At 45.3% G+C, this 16694-nt stretch overlaps 1 protein-coding gene across 9 annotated transcripts in view; it reads left to right on the top strand.

The window, feature by feature from the left end:
* LOC118224712 (arf-GAP with coiled-coil, ANK repeat and PH domain-containing protein 2-like) overlaps positions 1–8887 on the top strand; it is a 52312-nt gene extending 43425 nt beyond the window's left edge. For 7 of the 9 annotated variants that reach the window (XM_035412350.1, XM_035412352.1, XM_035412351.1 and 4 more), the window contains 6 exons: positions 541–645; positions 1241–1446; positions 1801–1910; positions 2375–2485; positions 2896–2957; positions 6462–8887. In XM_035412350.1, the coding sequence (XP_035268241.1) occupies positions 541–645; positions 1241–1446; positions 1801–1910; positions 2375–2485; positions 2896–2957; positions 6462–6565 (698 nt within the window). In that variant the 3' untranslated portion in view covers positions 6566–8887. Of the gene's footprint in view, positions 1–540; positions 646–1240; positions 1447–1800; positions 1911–2374; positions 2486–2895; positions 6186–6461 lie in introns of all 9 variants that reach the window. The other 2 variants (XR_004764684.1, XR_004764685.1) reach the window with 1 other exon arrangement.
* The last annotated feature ends 7807 nt before the right edge of the window (positions 8888–16694 follow it).

The raw sequence follows: 16694 nt of genomic DNA, 5'->3' as shown, positions 1-16694 counted from the left end.
CTCATTGTGGTTGTGGCTCTCTGTGTTCTGGTGTGTCACTCAAACTGCATCCTGTGTCAGGTTGTGGGACTCTGATGTCTGGTCAGCATGACCATAGATATTATAGCCCAACCCAGATGGTCACCTCCTCCGCTCCCTCAGTCATCCCTGATTGGTAATCAGAAGTCTCTGGTGCTTCTGAACATTGAAACTGTAATGTACTTGGTCCCATAAATTAATTTTACAAAGGTAAACATGATAAACAAATGTACACCAATTTGTGGACTGTTTGTGCATCAGCAGAAAGAGACTGAACTTTTGTTGATCAGAAAGCAGAGCTGACCATCTGGGACTATGTCTGTGGTGCAACCTCGCGGCCAGTGTGATGGTTGTCGACGGTTGACGATTGTGACCGGACGGTTGGTGGTTGTAACCGATGGTGACCAGACGTTAGGACTGTTGTGACCGATGGTGACCAGACATTAGGACTGTTGTGACCGATGGTGACCGGACGTTAGGACTGTTGTGACCGATGGTGACCGGTGCGTTCCTGTGTTGCAGTAAAGGTGAAGAGTCCGGACAGCGGCATCCAGAACAGCGCTGAGGGGAGCCGGGAGATGCTGGCGACCACGCCCTCCACCAGCAGCCTGGGCGACCCGGAGACAGGTGGGACAGCCTGCTCACTGCTGGGTCTGTCAGTCAACCGGTCAGTCAGTCAGTCAACCAGTCAGTCAGTCAACCGGTATGTCTGTCAGTCTGTCAGTCAACCGGTCAGTCAGTCAGTCAACCAGTCAGTTAGTCAACCGGTATGTCTGTCTGTCTGTCAGTCAGTCAACCGGTCAGTCAGTCAACCGGTATGTCTGTCTGTCTGTCTGTCAGTCAACCAGTCAGTCAGTCAACCGGTATGTCTGTCTGTCTGTCTGTCTGTCAGTCAGTCAACCGGTCTGTCAGTCAACAGGTCTGTCTGTCTGTCAGTCAGTCAACAGGTCTGTCTGTCTGTCTGTCAATCAACCAGTCAGTCAGTCAGTCAACCGGTCAGTCAGTCAGCCGATATGTCTGTCTGTCTGTCTGTCAACCAGTCAGCCAGTCAACCAGTCTGTCTGTCTTTCAGTCAGTCCGTCAGTCAATCAGCTAATCAATCAATTAATTTTGGTGTATGGTAATGTTGCTCTGATGGTGCTAATGTTGCTCTGATAGTAAAGTTGTGCGTGTGTGTGTGTGTGCGCGTGCGTGCACGTGTGTGCGCGTGTGTGTGTTTCAGAGTCGACGCTGCCGCTGGCGGGTTCGCGGCGGGGCTCAGCGCTGATCCCGGAGGCTAAAGACTGCTCCCCCGGGCTGCAGCTGTACTGGGCCGCCGCCGCCCGCGATTTCCCCAGCATGGCCGAGGCGCTGGCCCACGGAGCCGACGTTAACTGGGTCAACGAGCAGGACGACAGGAGGACCCCACTGATGATGGCCGTGCAGGGGGTGGGTGTCCTGCCCTGCCTAAAACGCCAGTGTTACGGAGAGCTAGCCCTGTGCGTTAGCCCTGCCTAAAACACTGCTCCTACAGTGTGCTAGCACTTCCTAAAACACTGCTCCTACAGTGCGCTAGCCCTGTGTGCTAACCCTTCCTAAAACACTGCTCTAACAGTGAACTAGCCCTGTGTGCTAGCCCTGCCTAAAACACTGCTCTTACAGTGAGCTAGCCCTGCCTAAAGCACTGCTCTTATAGTGCGCTAGCCCTGTGTGCTAGCCCAGCCTAAAACACTGCTCTTACAGTGAGCTAGCTCTGCCTAAAACACTGCTCTTACAGTGTCTGTGACCTCTGACCTCCCGCAGGGTTGCCTGGTGACCTGTGAGTTCCTGCTCCAGAACGGGGCCAACGTGAACCAGCAGGACGCACACGGCCGGGGCCCCCTGCACCACGCCACCATCTTGGGCCACACTGGGTGAGTTACTATGGCAACTGCCTCCGTACCAATGCTCCTCCTGTAACCTTCAGTGTGAGCCGGAGAAACCACACACACGCACAAGCACACACACACACACACACACAAGCACATGCACACACACACACACACACACAAGCACATGCACACACACACGCACAAGCACACGCACACACACACACACACACGCACAAGCACACGCACACACACGCACACACACTGTCACACACGCACACACACGCACGCACAAGCACACGCACACACACACACACACACACACACACACAGATGTCCTGTCTAGTGTAGTACTGTCTGGTCCTGGAATGTTTTATTAGATTTGGATGCCTGCTTGCTGTAAACGGGGAGAGCAGTCATGACTGACTGAGTGCAGAGGAGATGGGGCGGGGCAGTCAGGTGTGCACAGGTGTGTCTGAGGTACTGACTCCACCCTCTCGCCCTCCCAGGCAGGTGTGCTTGTTCCTGAAGAGAGGGGCCAGTCAGAACGCCGTGGACGTGGAGGGGCGGAGTCCTCTGTCCATCGCCGTGGAAGCAGCCAATGCTGACATCGTCACCCTGTGAGTTACTCTCTGATTGGCTGCGGGGGTCTCAAACTGCAGCTTCTGTTTTCCTTTCAGTCAAAGTCCTGTTTTAATTTCTGTTACGCTTTAATGGTGTTTAGTGTTTAGTGATGTAAATAGATGGTGTTGTATACTGTTATGGTTTGTTGAAGGAAATCAGCTCTGGGAAGCCTGTGTTCCAAGCCCAGTTTCCTAAGCACTATGCTGCGCTGATTCCTGGGTAAAAGCAGCTGAGGAGTTTTAGGAGTAACTTTCCTGCTTGTTTGATCAAAGCTGCTCTCAGCTCTTCCCCTCACTCCATGAAGTGCGGAGTGCCATCTAGTGGCCATGTTGGTGAGTTGCGCTGAGCCTCTCTCTCTCTCTTTCTCTCTCTCTCTCTCTCCTTCTCTCTCTCTCTCCCCGGGCAGGTTGCGGCTGGCCAAGATGAACGAGGAGATGCGGGAGTCGGACGGACCCTACGGACAGACAGGTCATTACTCCGCCCACAGCCCCACCGAAAGGCAGTACAGGAAGTGCATCGAGGAGTTTATCAGCCTCCAGCTGGGGGAGTCCTGACTGCCCAACCGCACAGGAGCCCATAGCCTAGCTAAAGACTGTAGTGTGTCTCATCTGATAGTGTGTGTGTGTGTGTGTGCGTATGTGTGTGTCTGTTTTTAGCCAGTGTTAGCCGGGTGTGTGAGGGAAGATGCACTTTAAAGCAGAGAAAGGTACCAGAGGTCGTTCAGGGTCGCGGGTGCCAGCCAAAGCTGTATAAAGTATGAGCGTCAGAGCTGTGATCTCAGGGTGCTCTGCGTTACCCTCTCCTGCGGAGCAGAGCAGTGCATTGTGGGAATGTACACGTACTGGTGGTGAACACAGGGGAGAGGAAACGCAGCAGTGTGAAGCGGCTCAGTCGGGCTCAGTGCAGTCTGTGTGAGCCGTGACAGTCTACTGGGGTCTGAAAGTCTGCAGAAGACATCCCCTCTAGCCTGAGAAAGACGATCAGCGTGCACTGAGGGCCCGATTTACTAACTTTAGCATGTGCACCTTTTAGCGCACGCAAAATTAATAACACAACCAAGTCAGTGTTGCAATAGAGTCCTTCAGTGTTCCAGTAGAGTCCCTCTGTGTTCCACGAGAGTCCCTCAGTGTTCCAATAGAACCCTTCAATGTTCCACTACAGTCTCTCAGTGTTCCAATAGAACCCTTCAATGTTCCACTACAGTCTCTCAGTGTTCCAATAGAACCCTTCAATGTTCCACTACAGTCTCTCAGTGTTCCAACCAAGTCACTCAGTGTTCCACTGGAATTCTTCCATTTTGTTCACTGCCTGTGTCTTCATAGAAATCCACATCTTATTTCATATATTTGTGTGGTTGCAGCATATTGAGTTCTGGCCTAATGCTTAGTGTTCAATTTCACTCATTTTAAATTGTTTATTGTTGTACAACTCCTTGCTCAGATTTTAATTTGAGACAAATTTAACTGTAACTAAAATCTATAATAATAATAATAATAATATTTTTTAAAGATTTTTAAATGACATATTTTTTCTTAATGGCTGAAACCGTTTAGGCATGAGAGTTGTGCCGGTAGGTTTTTGCGTGTATATATTTCTGTATGTTGTTGGTAGAGGGAAGGAATTTAAACCCAAATTTAGGAGCCTGAGTTCAACACAGAGGGCATTTGATAATGTAAATGCAAATGCAGAGGCTTTGATAATGTAAATGAAAATGCAGAGGCTTTGATAATGTAAATGCAAATGCAGAGGCTTTGATAATGTATTATTCATCACTCTGGTCTAAACACACGAGTCGTCCAACATTCAAAGTATAGTATTCAAGATGGAGTCTGCGTGCGTACGTGCCTGTGAGCGTCTCTGTGAGGCTCTTAGAAGGTTTCACGCTAGCTTTATCTTAAGTTTGTTATTAGAGTTAAAATGTTTGAAAGTCTGCTTGATTTATCTTTCCGTGGTATAAACAGTCATACCCAGAGCAGCTTCCTCGAGTAGCCAGTAGGAGTGTCTGGCCTGCCAATCACTGGTGCCTGTGGGGGGGGGGGGGGGGGGTCACAGACGTTCAGGGCTGTCCAGAGAAGCCCGATCAGTCCTGTCCCAGCAGCCCTGAGAGAATTAAGGCTCCTCGGAACGGGGCTGATAAACTTCAGCTCTGGGAATGGGGGTGGGAGTGGGGGTGGGGGGGGCTGCACTTTCTGCTGGGGTTTTTGTGTATTTGGGTGCGTAAGCACCTTATCTAAGTCTAAAATCTGATTCAAAGGAAAAACTAAAAAAAAATTTTCCTGCAGTTTGACATTCCCTGCTTGAGAATCTCCATCTGGAATACATGCAGTACCCGTTATCACCACAGGAGGGAGTATACTTACATACTAAATACCTCCACTGTCACTGAAGAGATGGAGCAAGCAAGTTACCTTAAGGCTGCTTGACAGAGAGAAGGGCATGAGGAACCCCCCCCCCACCCCCCCAAGCCCCGTGAACCAGGCCTCCATCACTGGGGCTGCACACGGTCACTTTACTTGCGAGCGGACGCCATTTTGTCTCTCTGTCAGTCACAGTTTTAGTGTAATAAACCCAGCTCTTCACTGGTCGCTCTCCTCTGTGTAACGAGTGTATATCTAATGTGCGTAATAGCCCAAAGGGAAAGAAAGAGTGGGTAAAACATATTGCTGTGCCCTGGACAAGGTAGCTGTACAGTGCTCAGTGCTCTGATTCTGCTTTGGTTCTGAACTGTACTGGAAAATACATGAAATATTACACATGCTAATCCATCACCCTGCAGCACGCCGCTGGCTTGTAGAAGTGGTTTGTGGTGGAAATGGGAACCGTTTCTGTCATTTCTGTCTGTTTCCAGCCATTTATTTTACAGAAATGATGTGTCGGGTGTTAAAAAACAAAAAAAAAGATTTGGCCACCCACGTGCTGACAGCTGAATCTGTTTATTGGAACAGAATCCTGTCGAGAGCAGAGGTCAATGTATTTCTGCTCTGGAAAAACTCCTTTGATTTAGATTTTCTCCCTGGAGGCCTTAAGATGGTCCCTCAGATAATGTGATGAACATGTGGGTTATCAAGTTTTATTTGGGTGATAAAAAAAGAGTGTTTGTCTGTGGATCCAAAGGATTTGGCTGTAATCACTCCTGCTGTTTTTAAAGTCTGCAGTATGGTGGCCTGTGGGACTATTTCATGTTTTTAATTTAATTTAATTTTTTTTACTTAAAAAAAATTTTTTTTTTTTTAAAGCTCTTAAATTTTCTGTTTCTATCTCTGATTCTGCTTGTTCTTCTTGTTGCTTTCCTGAACCCTCTCCCTGGAGTTAGTGCCTTTGCTCTTATCTGCTTTCTTCTGTTCACTGGCCAATGCGACTGAACCTTTTGTACATAAATCCTGCACTTTAAATAGACCACGATTGCCGACTCATGAATCTTGCTTTGGCTTGTCATTTGTGTCTAATTATGATTATGGTTACTCTGTGAAACGCACAGGACGCAGATTTACTTCACTCCAGGGATGGTTTAAAATGAGTCCTGTTCAGAGTGATTTGTTAGCAGGTTCGGGTTTGTTTGCACATGCTTGGTGGGGGGGCAGAGGTGGGGGGGGGATTTACGCGGCACTTTAAGTTCTGGCTCTGAGGTCCAGCTCTGTTCCTTCCTCTAACCTGCTTAACCTCCTTCTCTCTGCTGAGCTGCTGCCACGCCCACAGGTACGCATCACTTCCTGTCTCTCTCTCTCTCACTTCCTGTCTCATCTTCAGCCAATCACAGTTGAAGCAGCTTGCATGTGTCCATTGAGCGTTCACCTGCATATGTGGTGAAAAGTAAAATGGAGCCATTCCATTCGGGGGTCAGGTCATGTGCATGTTGCATGTAGACGGCCGTCCAATCACGTGCTGCTTTTGTGCCATGTGACACTCTCCAGCCCGGCTGCCTCACCTGACCGTTTGTTCTTTTTTTTTGTTTTTTGTTTTCCCTGGTTGCAGGGGACGAGACCTACCAGGACATTTTCCGAGATTTTTCCCAGATGGCGTCGAACGACCCGGACAAGCTGAACCGCTTCCAGCCGCATGACGCTCCGCGGCTGTGAGAGGGGAGCTGGGCTCCGGGCCGAGCCCAGGTACAGGCCCCGAGGCCTGGGCAGGTGCTGCCGTCCCCCTGGGTGGGCTGCTGGAGGTGCCCCCCCCCCCCCGGGGCTGATACCCCCGTCTCTGCTGGACTTTGCCCCAGAACCTCAACTCCCCCCCCAAACGGACAATACGTTTCAATTTTTTAAAATGACATTTTTTGCTCTTTCTTTTTTTTTTTTTTCCTTTTTAGTAAATTATTCTTGAGTTGATTTTAATGGTCAACAAAAATGAATAGCCTTTGTAGAATATGTATTTCTCCACAATGGGGGGGAAGGGGGGGATGAAATTAAAACCTGAAATGTCAACTCGAGAATGGAAGCGCTGAAAATGTTTTAAAATATCCCGGTGTTTATACCTGGATGTATTCGCAGGCTCCCAACGCCTCGTAAACACGCCACGCGTTTTAACAGCTGCTGTGTATTTGACGGCCCGGGAGATCAAGGGCTTCCCCGCCTGACTGTTAGCTTTATAAAGTTTACACTCATATGGCTTCTTGACGGGGTCCCTGCATTTACATCTCGGTCCCGTTTCCTGGAACACAAGGACGGGAGCACAGCGTGTCCATAAGTGATCTCCCACGTGTTTAAACTTCCATGGACTTGCGCTCGGGAGAGAAGGCTCGTCCCATCAGAGGTCTGGGGGCACAGTTGTTAGATTGGGGCCTTAGAGCCACGCGCAGGGCAACTGGTCCATATACCAGGATCATAATATTGCCGTGATTATGTTTTTATATCTCTTGCCATCTCTGTGTATGTGCATTTATTATGTACACATGTACTGTAGCTATATTGTAATTGTTTTTTTTTGTTGTTTTTTTTTAATCCAGTGAAGTGCCCTTTGATATGTTATGCTAGGAATTATGGCCATTTTGAGATGCTAGAACAGGAGGTACTAGACCTGGAGTATCTTGGCTGACGATTTTGTAATCTCCCTAGGCAGTGGTCCACTTTACATCAGTTTTAGATATTCCATTGTCTGTTTGCAAAGTACAGAGTTACAGAGTGTGTGGTCGACTAGCTTGGACACCCGGTCTGCTACAAAACAAACTCATGTTCAGACATTCCTAAATGCTGAAGTCCCCTTCATTGGGAGGTTTTATAGACCACCGTCCTTTTGTAGCCTGATGAGATTTAAGAAAATGGCTGTAGGTTGGGGATTAGTTAATGCAAATCAAATGTAAGTACTCAGTGAAACAGTGTAATTCCGCTCCGAAATGTGTTTAGCAAGCAGCAGTAGGTTCACTGTGACTCGCTTCCCCAGCACGACTTCTTTGTGATTATTTTAACAAACCAGGAAGGTTGTAAACACTTGGCCATTTTAGATCTCTTACTGATTGTGAAGACAGAAATGTTTGCGTCTTTAAATTCCAGTTTCTGTGAAGGCTTTCTAAAGTCAGAGTCTACAGCAGTAATTAATTTATTTTATTTTTCCCTGGGATGAGTCTTTAAATATCCGAGCCTTAAGTTGCTGTGTTTTTTTGCTCGGTGTATCACTGATATGTCATGTCTTGGCTCATTCAGTTTTTGGCACAAAGAAATTAAAAAGTTTTTATTATTTTAATGTTTTAGTTTTTTGCGGTGACAGCGAGAGGAGGGCAGTATGCTGGCCTTTGTTTTTAAAGCTGAAAGATACTTAGAGCTCCCTGTGGGCCTCTGTCCAGTGTGTTTAATTTAAAGCCTGGTCTGGACATCATTCCCACCCCGGTGGTCTTCCCGTGCTCTGTAATTAAAGCGCGGGCGCAGGGACTCGTCTTTAGAGTGCGGGCCTCCAGTGGGGTTTCTGAAATGGTGGCGGGTTTTCCCACCTGCGCCACAAGTCAGCGAAAAAGAGACAGGACGTGCAGGCGGGGGTGCTCTCATCTGTAATAGGGACTCAGCTAATGAGCCCCCGCCCCCTCCTCCTCTGGAGAGGAAGCCTCGCTACTTGCGTATTCGCGTGGCCGGCCGGTCCTAGACGATGACGCGCCTGCACCTGCTGAATCTCAGCGCGTGGTCAGAGGAGGCGTGGTCACGGTAATTAACGGCTATGCGAGACGCGCGTGGATCGGCTCTCACTCAAATGAAGTGAAACGCAGCTACCTGTGTTAGAGCTATTCTCTTGTGCTGGAATACGGACTGTAGTGAGAATTGTTTCTTGGTTCACTAAATGTTTTCAAATATGTATCAAGAACAGATGACTCTGATGCTAAAGAGTGGGATGTAAATTATGTATATAATGTACATAATCTATGAATATATGCTTCTTTAAATAAATCACTGTGGTACTTGAGTCATTAAAAATAAGCTTCTTGTATTCTCTAGATTTTTTAATTGCAAAAAACAAGACTTCTTGCACAACGTTCATCTTATTTCCAGTAATAGATGCCATTCGTTAGACAAATGACTACAGTTATGGTAAATAGGGGGCCTACAAACTATTTTATCTGAAGAATCATTTCTCTGTCCATAAAGTTTGCCAATGTCCAGCGTGTTTGCATTGCTAATTAAGAGCTGAACCAGAAGGGGGGGGCGGAGGGCACGAATTTCAGCACTGACAAGCGGACCAGCTCATCGTTTTGTCACGGTTCTTCGGCGGCTTGATACAAGCGGGTAATGTGGCGGCTCTTGATGTTAAATGACCCCCCTGAGGATGAGGATGAGAGGAGGGTGGGAGCGAACTGGTTCGCGGAGCGCGGCGGGTGTGGAAGCCTGCGGTCAGCTCCCCGCGGGGAAACGAAGGGCCGCCGCTCCCGGGCGACTTTCCCCGTCCGGTAAGGAGAAAATGTGCGCGAACTCGAGAGGAGGCTAAGCCCAATTAAAGCCATTCGTCCAGCGCAACGTCTGCGCTCGCGCTGCGAGACCGGTCCTGGCTCGAGCGCTCCTTCTCGCTCAACAGATGCTGACAGCTTTCTCTGTTGCGCCTAACGTGCTGAGGGAGATATTCAGACTGAAGGACACGGTATCTGATTCTGTGACACGATGGTCTTTATTTTACATTTCGCTTCCTACCCGTATTTTCCCATGGCTGTATTTCCATTAGGATGTGGAAGACCATCTAATGTTATTATTGTAAAAATGACTCCTTTTAGTTATGCACTAATGCGGCGTTTCCAAGTTCTATTTACATTTTAGGCATTTCGCACACACATACAGAGTGACACGCACAGCTCACATTCTTTACATACAGTCCATTTATACAGCTGGATATTTACTGAGGCACTTCAGGTTAAGTTCCTTGCTCGGGGGTACAGCAGCAGTGCCCCAGCAGGGACTTGAACCTGAAATCTTGCTGTTAAAAGCCGTTTCCGTGGCCATCATGCTACACTACTGTAGAAAGTAGAATCCAGATTTTAGTGAGCTTCTAATTTCTGGCTTTTCACTAACACAAAACGCATTGTTTAGATTAAGCTCTTCCACACCCCTCATGTACATATGCCATGGTGCCTGGAATATTCTGTGCAAATAAATTAGCCTTAATGAAGTTTACATGCAGAGTAATTGTAATCTATGTTATTGAACCATATTTTATTCGGTGAAATTGCTAATTTTGTGAAATTTGAAAAAATGATGTAAATGAGACATTTTCTTAAAAAAATGAGGTAATAGCATTTTATAAATGTGTAATTAAGCATGACAAAACCCTGGCTGCATTAGAGTGTTCACGGACCCATTTTTCATGATAACGACTTATGCTTTTTTCCTGCCGAACTGAAACATGTTGGCTGAAACCTTTTTTTGTCAGCAGACAATGTTTCCAGTTCTTTCTCTGTTTCCATAATTCCAAGAAACGTGAATCACCGCTTAATCCAAACAGACAGCAGACGGGGAAACCTCAAAAAAAAAAAAAAAAAAAAAAAGGGTGGAGACTTCGGAAATCTATGAGTTTATTAGGCAGAAGATGGATTTATTATCTTCCACAGATCGCATCCGACGTGGCCAAATGCCATCCAGTCATTCATATTTACATATGGGGTGTGCTCTGTGCCTGAGATCATGCTCAGGAATCGCTGGGTTTCATCAGCGGCTGACTCCGCTAGGCTCAAAACATACAGCCGCGTCTTTACATTCCTGAGTCTTAGGGTTCCATGAGAAAAGCTCTGCAGTCTCAGGGTTCCACAAGAAAAGTTCTGCAGTCTTAGGGTTTCGTAAAGAAAAGTTCTGCAGTCTTAGGGTTTCATAAAGAAAAGTTCTGCAGTCTTAGGGTTCCGTAAAGAAAAGTTCTGCAGTCTTAGGGTTCCGTAAAGAAAAGTTCTGCAGTCTTAGGGTTCCGTAAAGAAAAGTTCTGCAGTCTTAGGGTTTCGTAAAGAAAAGTTCTGCAGTCTTAGGGTTCTGTAAAGAAAAGTTCTGCAGTCTCAGGGTTCCACAAGAAAAGCTCTGCAGTCTCAGGGTTCTGTACGTAAAACACAGACTGCACCTCCATGTAGACATGTTCTCATTGGTTACAGACCCAGTGTTTGACAGAGATGAAAATTTCAGACATACAATTATATTTGTGGGATTTGGAGTGTTTTTACCTCTGCTCTATATGTACATGGTTAGATATTTTGCTCTGTATTCAACATAATATGCTAAAATGTAGCACTGATTACGGTTAAATATGGACATAATTTCAGTTCTTATTTGTGATTTTTCTCATTAACCTGGTTACTTTCTTCTAGGGCCTGCATGTGTGGCAGTGTTTTCCAGAGTGAATACTGTATTATCTTGTTTTCAGTTTTCTGACCAGAATTATCATTGAAAACATAAACAGACAACGTAGACTTCACTCTATACAGTTAATGGTTAAGGTTGAAAGAGCTTTTCAAATTAGCTAATCGCTTTCCCCATCTACAGTTACATGAATTGCATTGGACACCTGCTGGCTGGTGGTGATGTCAGTCATAGTCATTAGTCATAGCCCTACCTAGCCTCTCCCAGGTGTTAGCTTGTTAGCGTCTCCCACTCTATTCTTTCCCCCATAAATAACGATGACAATGAGACTCCTGAAACTGGGCACTTTAAACAAGGAGGGGTTGTTGGGGGGTTGGGGGGGGGGGGTGGTTTGAGGGAAGACCTGCTTTTAGAGCCAGTTGAAGAAAGAATCGCTGAGCTTTTCATAGTTTCTCTCCATTTTGAATGTATTTAAACAGTCCTGAAGTATTTTCTAAATGATGATGATGGATATGAGGGGAGGGTTGGGGCGGCCGGTGAATCGCTCTAGTGTTCTGGGTTAAAACCCCCCCCCACACCCTCACCCCCACCTTCACCCTGCCCAGATCTCCACCATCCCATGACCAACTGGAGAGGGAAAACCCTTACACACCACTGTGTCATCTGCACCCCACCACCCCCCCCCCCCCACCCCACACTCCCAGCTTCTGGGCCCTGGTTGTTTATTTCTCCAGCCTGTAGTTCCCAGAAGGGGCTGGCTCACGCCTCCCTGTCCAGGACAGGACACTCTTTAAGGCTGAGGAACCCCCACCCCGCCACCCCCCACCCCTCCTTCAGCTTTCACCCTCCGGTGGGGAGCCAGCAGCAGGGTTTGCAGGGTTTGGGGCAGGACACCCCGGCCCAGAAAAACACAGGAGCCCAGGCCACAGGTCTGGCCTCCAGCTGTGAGAAGAAGTGGACTCTGCTGGAAGGATGGAAGGAGGGAGGAAAGAAAAAAGAAAGGAAGAGGGAGTGCAGTTCACATTGATCCTTTGAAGAGTAGGGTTTTTTTTTTTTTGAAAGGTTTATTTATTTTTTTGTTCTCTTCAAAATTCAAAGTCAGTGTTCTAGATCTCCACTGTGTCCTGTTAATGGCAGTGATTGTTACATCAGCATTAGAATGTTAAGAAAATTCTAATCACATATTTATAATCTTACCCCTTAAAGGGTTAACATATATATATGGACCAAAAAAATACTCTTAAAATATTTCACTGCAGTCATATTCACAGGTGTAACAGGACAAAATTTAAAATTCACTTTATGTCAGCACGTCCACAAGCTATCAAGCTATTTTCAATCCTAATATTTGTAGGCTGATGTGGCATGTGTTGACATTTCAAAGTTATCCATAGCCAAACCAGAGGTATCCTACATTGTTTCAACACCCCAACAAATCAGTGACCACGGGGCCGGTGTGTGTATTGGTGTGAGCTCGTCTAAGTTCCAACTAATTATTAATGTTCTAAACAGCCGTTACACCTCAGAATCATTCCTGTAAGAGGCCACTGAAAGGACACGTTCACTCCACTGCACTACCGTAGCTTCTGACTTCAATAAAGAGAGAAAAATAGATAAAATACAGGACTGGGTTTTGTGTAAAAATGAAGAGCAGGCGTGTAAAATTCTGAAACTAATCAGCCGTCAGTGTGAGCGCCTGGGCATGTGAACTGCTCTGTACTCTCCACCATGGGAAAACTCGTGGACCAATCAGAGTTTAGAGTTTAGGGCTGCACTTATGGTTAGGGGTAGGTTTTATCTTTAGGGGTAGTGTTAGAGTATGGGTTTGGTTTTTTATCTTTAGGGGTAGTGTTAGAGTTTGGGTTAGGTTTTATCTTTAGGGGCAGTATTAGAGTTTGGGTTAAGATTAACGTTTATTTTTAGGGGTAGAGTTTTGGTCAGGATAAAGGCTTATGGTTCTGGTTATAATTATTTCCAATGATAAAATGACAACGGAAACATTTTCTTGTACATATCTTGCCATGTTGATTTATTTTAGAATGTTTCTCATCGGTCGTGAAATAATCACTTGTGTAAAAGAACTCAGTTTTCTTCACTTTTTGGTGGATGCCAATGTATTTTTAAAGTTAGGGTTATGATCAGGAGATAAGGTTAGGGTTAGGGTGACCAGACTTTGTTGTTTTATGTATTTTTGAATTATTTCACAATAAATTACTTTGTGACATCCATGTTACTTTTGTTGACTTGATATTTAATTTGTTTTTCATCCATTTTAATAGAAAAACACTATATTCGAGATGACTCACAGGCCTATAATTAGGATAGGGTTAGGGATAGGTGAGAGTTAGATTAGGAAAACATCTTTCTTTATCAGGGCCCCCTTGGGGAAAAAAGTTTGCACTTTTGAGTTTTTGAGTAGCTTTTGAGTAGGAGAATTTGGTCCCTCGTGTGTTGAAGTTTTATGTGTGTTCGTTTAGTCCTCCTGGGAATGTTGTGTTTAATTTTATGATCCTGTGTTTTTCTGCCTTACATCTGTCTTCTGGTGTCCAGTTCGTTTGCAAGCCCCGTATTTATAGTGCTCCAAGTCCTTTGTGAAGGAAATGAGTCACTAGGTGTGTGTCCCTATTATTTATAATGTTATATTACAGCATGTTGTGCTAATCTATTCTAAATCTTATTTGCTGTTTCCTCTACATATTTTATGTCGCAGTGTCTTCTCTTCATGACATATATGAAGTTTTCTGTGACTGTAAATGTTTGTTTAATCACGTAAGTTGTGTTCGTAGTGTTATTCTTGAATGTTGTGGCCTGTTTGTAAAGGTAAAATACATGGCCTCGTGTGTGTGCCATAGTTTGCTACTTACAAGATGGTCCCTGAGGCTTTTTAAAATATTTTTTTATGTTTTTGTGAACAGAGATAATCATGTAGTCGTGGAGTAGGTTGGTGTTCTGTAGGGTCCTGGCTAGGTTCTGTTTGGTGTTTCTGTTTGCTAATTGGCATAATGCTGGATAAGTGGTGATCAGTGGGATTATGTTTCTTGTGTCCTGTTGTCGTGCAGCCTAGAAGGTCCTTAGGATCTGTCTAAGGGAGGATCTGGGGTACCCCTTTGGTTTTAATTCATTGAGGAGTGGTTGGTGGCCTCTTCATGATCTGTGTGCATTATGTACAAATTCTGTTAAACCTGTTCTGTTGGGGGGTTAGGGTTAGGGTGTGGTTCAGGGTTCAGTTTAGGTTTGTAGGTTTTCTTATTCAGATGGACAAGAAACCTTAACTTAAACATGGAGAAATAAGTGAATAGCAAAGTGTTTGATGAAATGTATGACTATGAATGTATTTCAGTGGAAAACCACAAAATTGATAAGATTATAGTCTTATGTCCAAAAAGTGAGAAAATGCTTTAAAAGACTTTTTATGTCATTTTTTTATTCAAATGGATAGGAAATTGTCCTAATTTAACAACCACGGTGAAATAAATGAATAGATATTTATTTGAAGAAATTTATGATCATAAATGTATTTCAGTGGAAAACCAGAAAATTTATAAGACTATATATAGTCTTATGTCCAAAAAGTAAAAAAATGCTTAACAGATTTTTAATGTCATTTTTTTATTCAAATGGATAGGAAACTGTCCTAATTTAACAACCACGGTGAAATAAATGAATAGCTATTTATTTGAAGAAATGTATTATCATAAATGTGTTTCAGTGTAAAATATATTCATAAGACTATAGCTTTATTTCTAAAAAGTGAAGAAAAAAAATTAATAATGTCATTTTCAATTTCTTAATTTAAGAACCACTGTGAAAAAATGAATAATTATTTGTTTGAAGAAAATATGAGACGTGTTTTGGTTGAAAACAGAAAAACACAAGACTATAAAAGAACTATAAAAATGAATGTCAAAAAAGCACACAAAACATACAATAAACATTTTTAACATGCCCTTTATTTTATTCAGATTGACAATAATTCCTGTTAAGAACCACAGAGGATTAAATGAGTAGAAATTTTACAAAAGAAATGACTGATTTTTAATTTTTATCTTTTTCATACAAAAATTAATTTTATAATGAATATTTTACAGCCATATATATTTACATATTTTTCAGTGAAATGCTTTTTTCAAAATAATTGTAAAAAAAAAGAAGAAAATTTTCAACCGTGTGTAGTGCATGTGGATAATTAATTTATGTAAAACAAAACAATGTAAGTCTTGCTTCGAGGTAATTTTTTAAATGCAACATTGGGTAGAGCAGCCATGTGCCATTAGCAGGCAATAGGCTGAGACCTGATGTCTGATAATGTTCCATGTGTTGTAATAAATGTTTGTGTCATTATTGTGTTTGGTAGTTGGAGGGTGACCAGCACTTCCATTTGGTGTCTTGATGCAAATAGAAATCAAGACAAACATTTTTTTTTTTTTGAAGATCTGAAGATGGAACCAAGTAAAATTAAAGAGAAGGTGAGGGTTGTGTTATCGGCACTTGAATAAAAATCATCTTTTTGTAACATTATTTGTCCTTTATTTTCCCGTCCTTCTCATCCGTTTGCAGTTGACATCACTTTTCCAAAGGGGCCTTGACCCCTGGCTGAAATTTTAATATTAGGAAGAGAAAAAAACACAAAGCAGACCATTCAAACCCCCTATATGAGATCCTATCAGATGAGGATATGACACATTAGACAACGCCCGTGCAGCATTCTCACAACGTTAGGGCAACGTTACAGCAGCCTTTTCACAGCGTGGTTTTTGTTGTCGTTTGTTGTTTTCCCGTTAGCGGACGCCGCGGGCGGCCTCGTCTCTGTGTGTGTGTGTGCGTGTGTGTGTGTGTGCTCTGTGCTCAGATTTACAAAGAGCCTCACACGCCAGCCAAGATCCACAGCTCTAAACCCTGAGCGCCGCTGAAGGAGACCTCCTCCCCGCATTCCGCCCGAACCTGAGTCCAGCGAACCGCGGCGCTCGTCACTCAATGCCCCGTGAGTCAGAGCAGTCATTGGCCCACACTGTCACCCCCCCCACCCTCGCCCCCGCAGCCCATCCCTCGCCCCCGCACCTCATCCCCCACCAACCCCCCCATCCTCCACCCCCGTCCCTGCCCCACATCCCCCCTATCCTCGCCCCCGCACCCTATCCCCCCCGCTCCAGTCCCCCGCCCCCGCACCCGCCCCCGCCCTGACACACTCCGCCCGTCTGCTCCGGACCAGCGGGCCAATCGCAGCTCCCCGGCGCGGCGAGCCCGGCGATGACTTCACCGGGAGGGAAACCACGGAACGCTGCGCTCCGGACCTGTCGTCGACGGTTACCCTCTGGTTTCAGTAGACTGTGAGGACACGGGAGAGAACGGCGGAGGAATGTGCGTGTCCCCCCCCCCCCCCCATCTCCCCAAACCTCCCCCGCACCCCCCCACCGCACGCGCTCACACGATGACAGACGCAGAAGGCGCTGTTCCTGAGATG

The sequence above is a fragment of the Anguilla anguilla genome, chromosome 4 (assembly GCF_013347855.1).
Source record: "Anguilla anguilla isolate fAngAng1 chromosome 4, fAngAng1.pri, whole genome shotgun sequence".
Lineage (NCBI taxonomy): Eukaryota > Metazoa > Chordata > Actinopteri > Anguilliformes > Anguillidae > Anguilla > Anguilla anguilla.
Note: the sequence above shows the minus strand (reverse complement) of the source record. Positions and strands in the feature narration are given on the sequence as shown.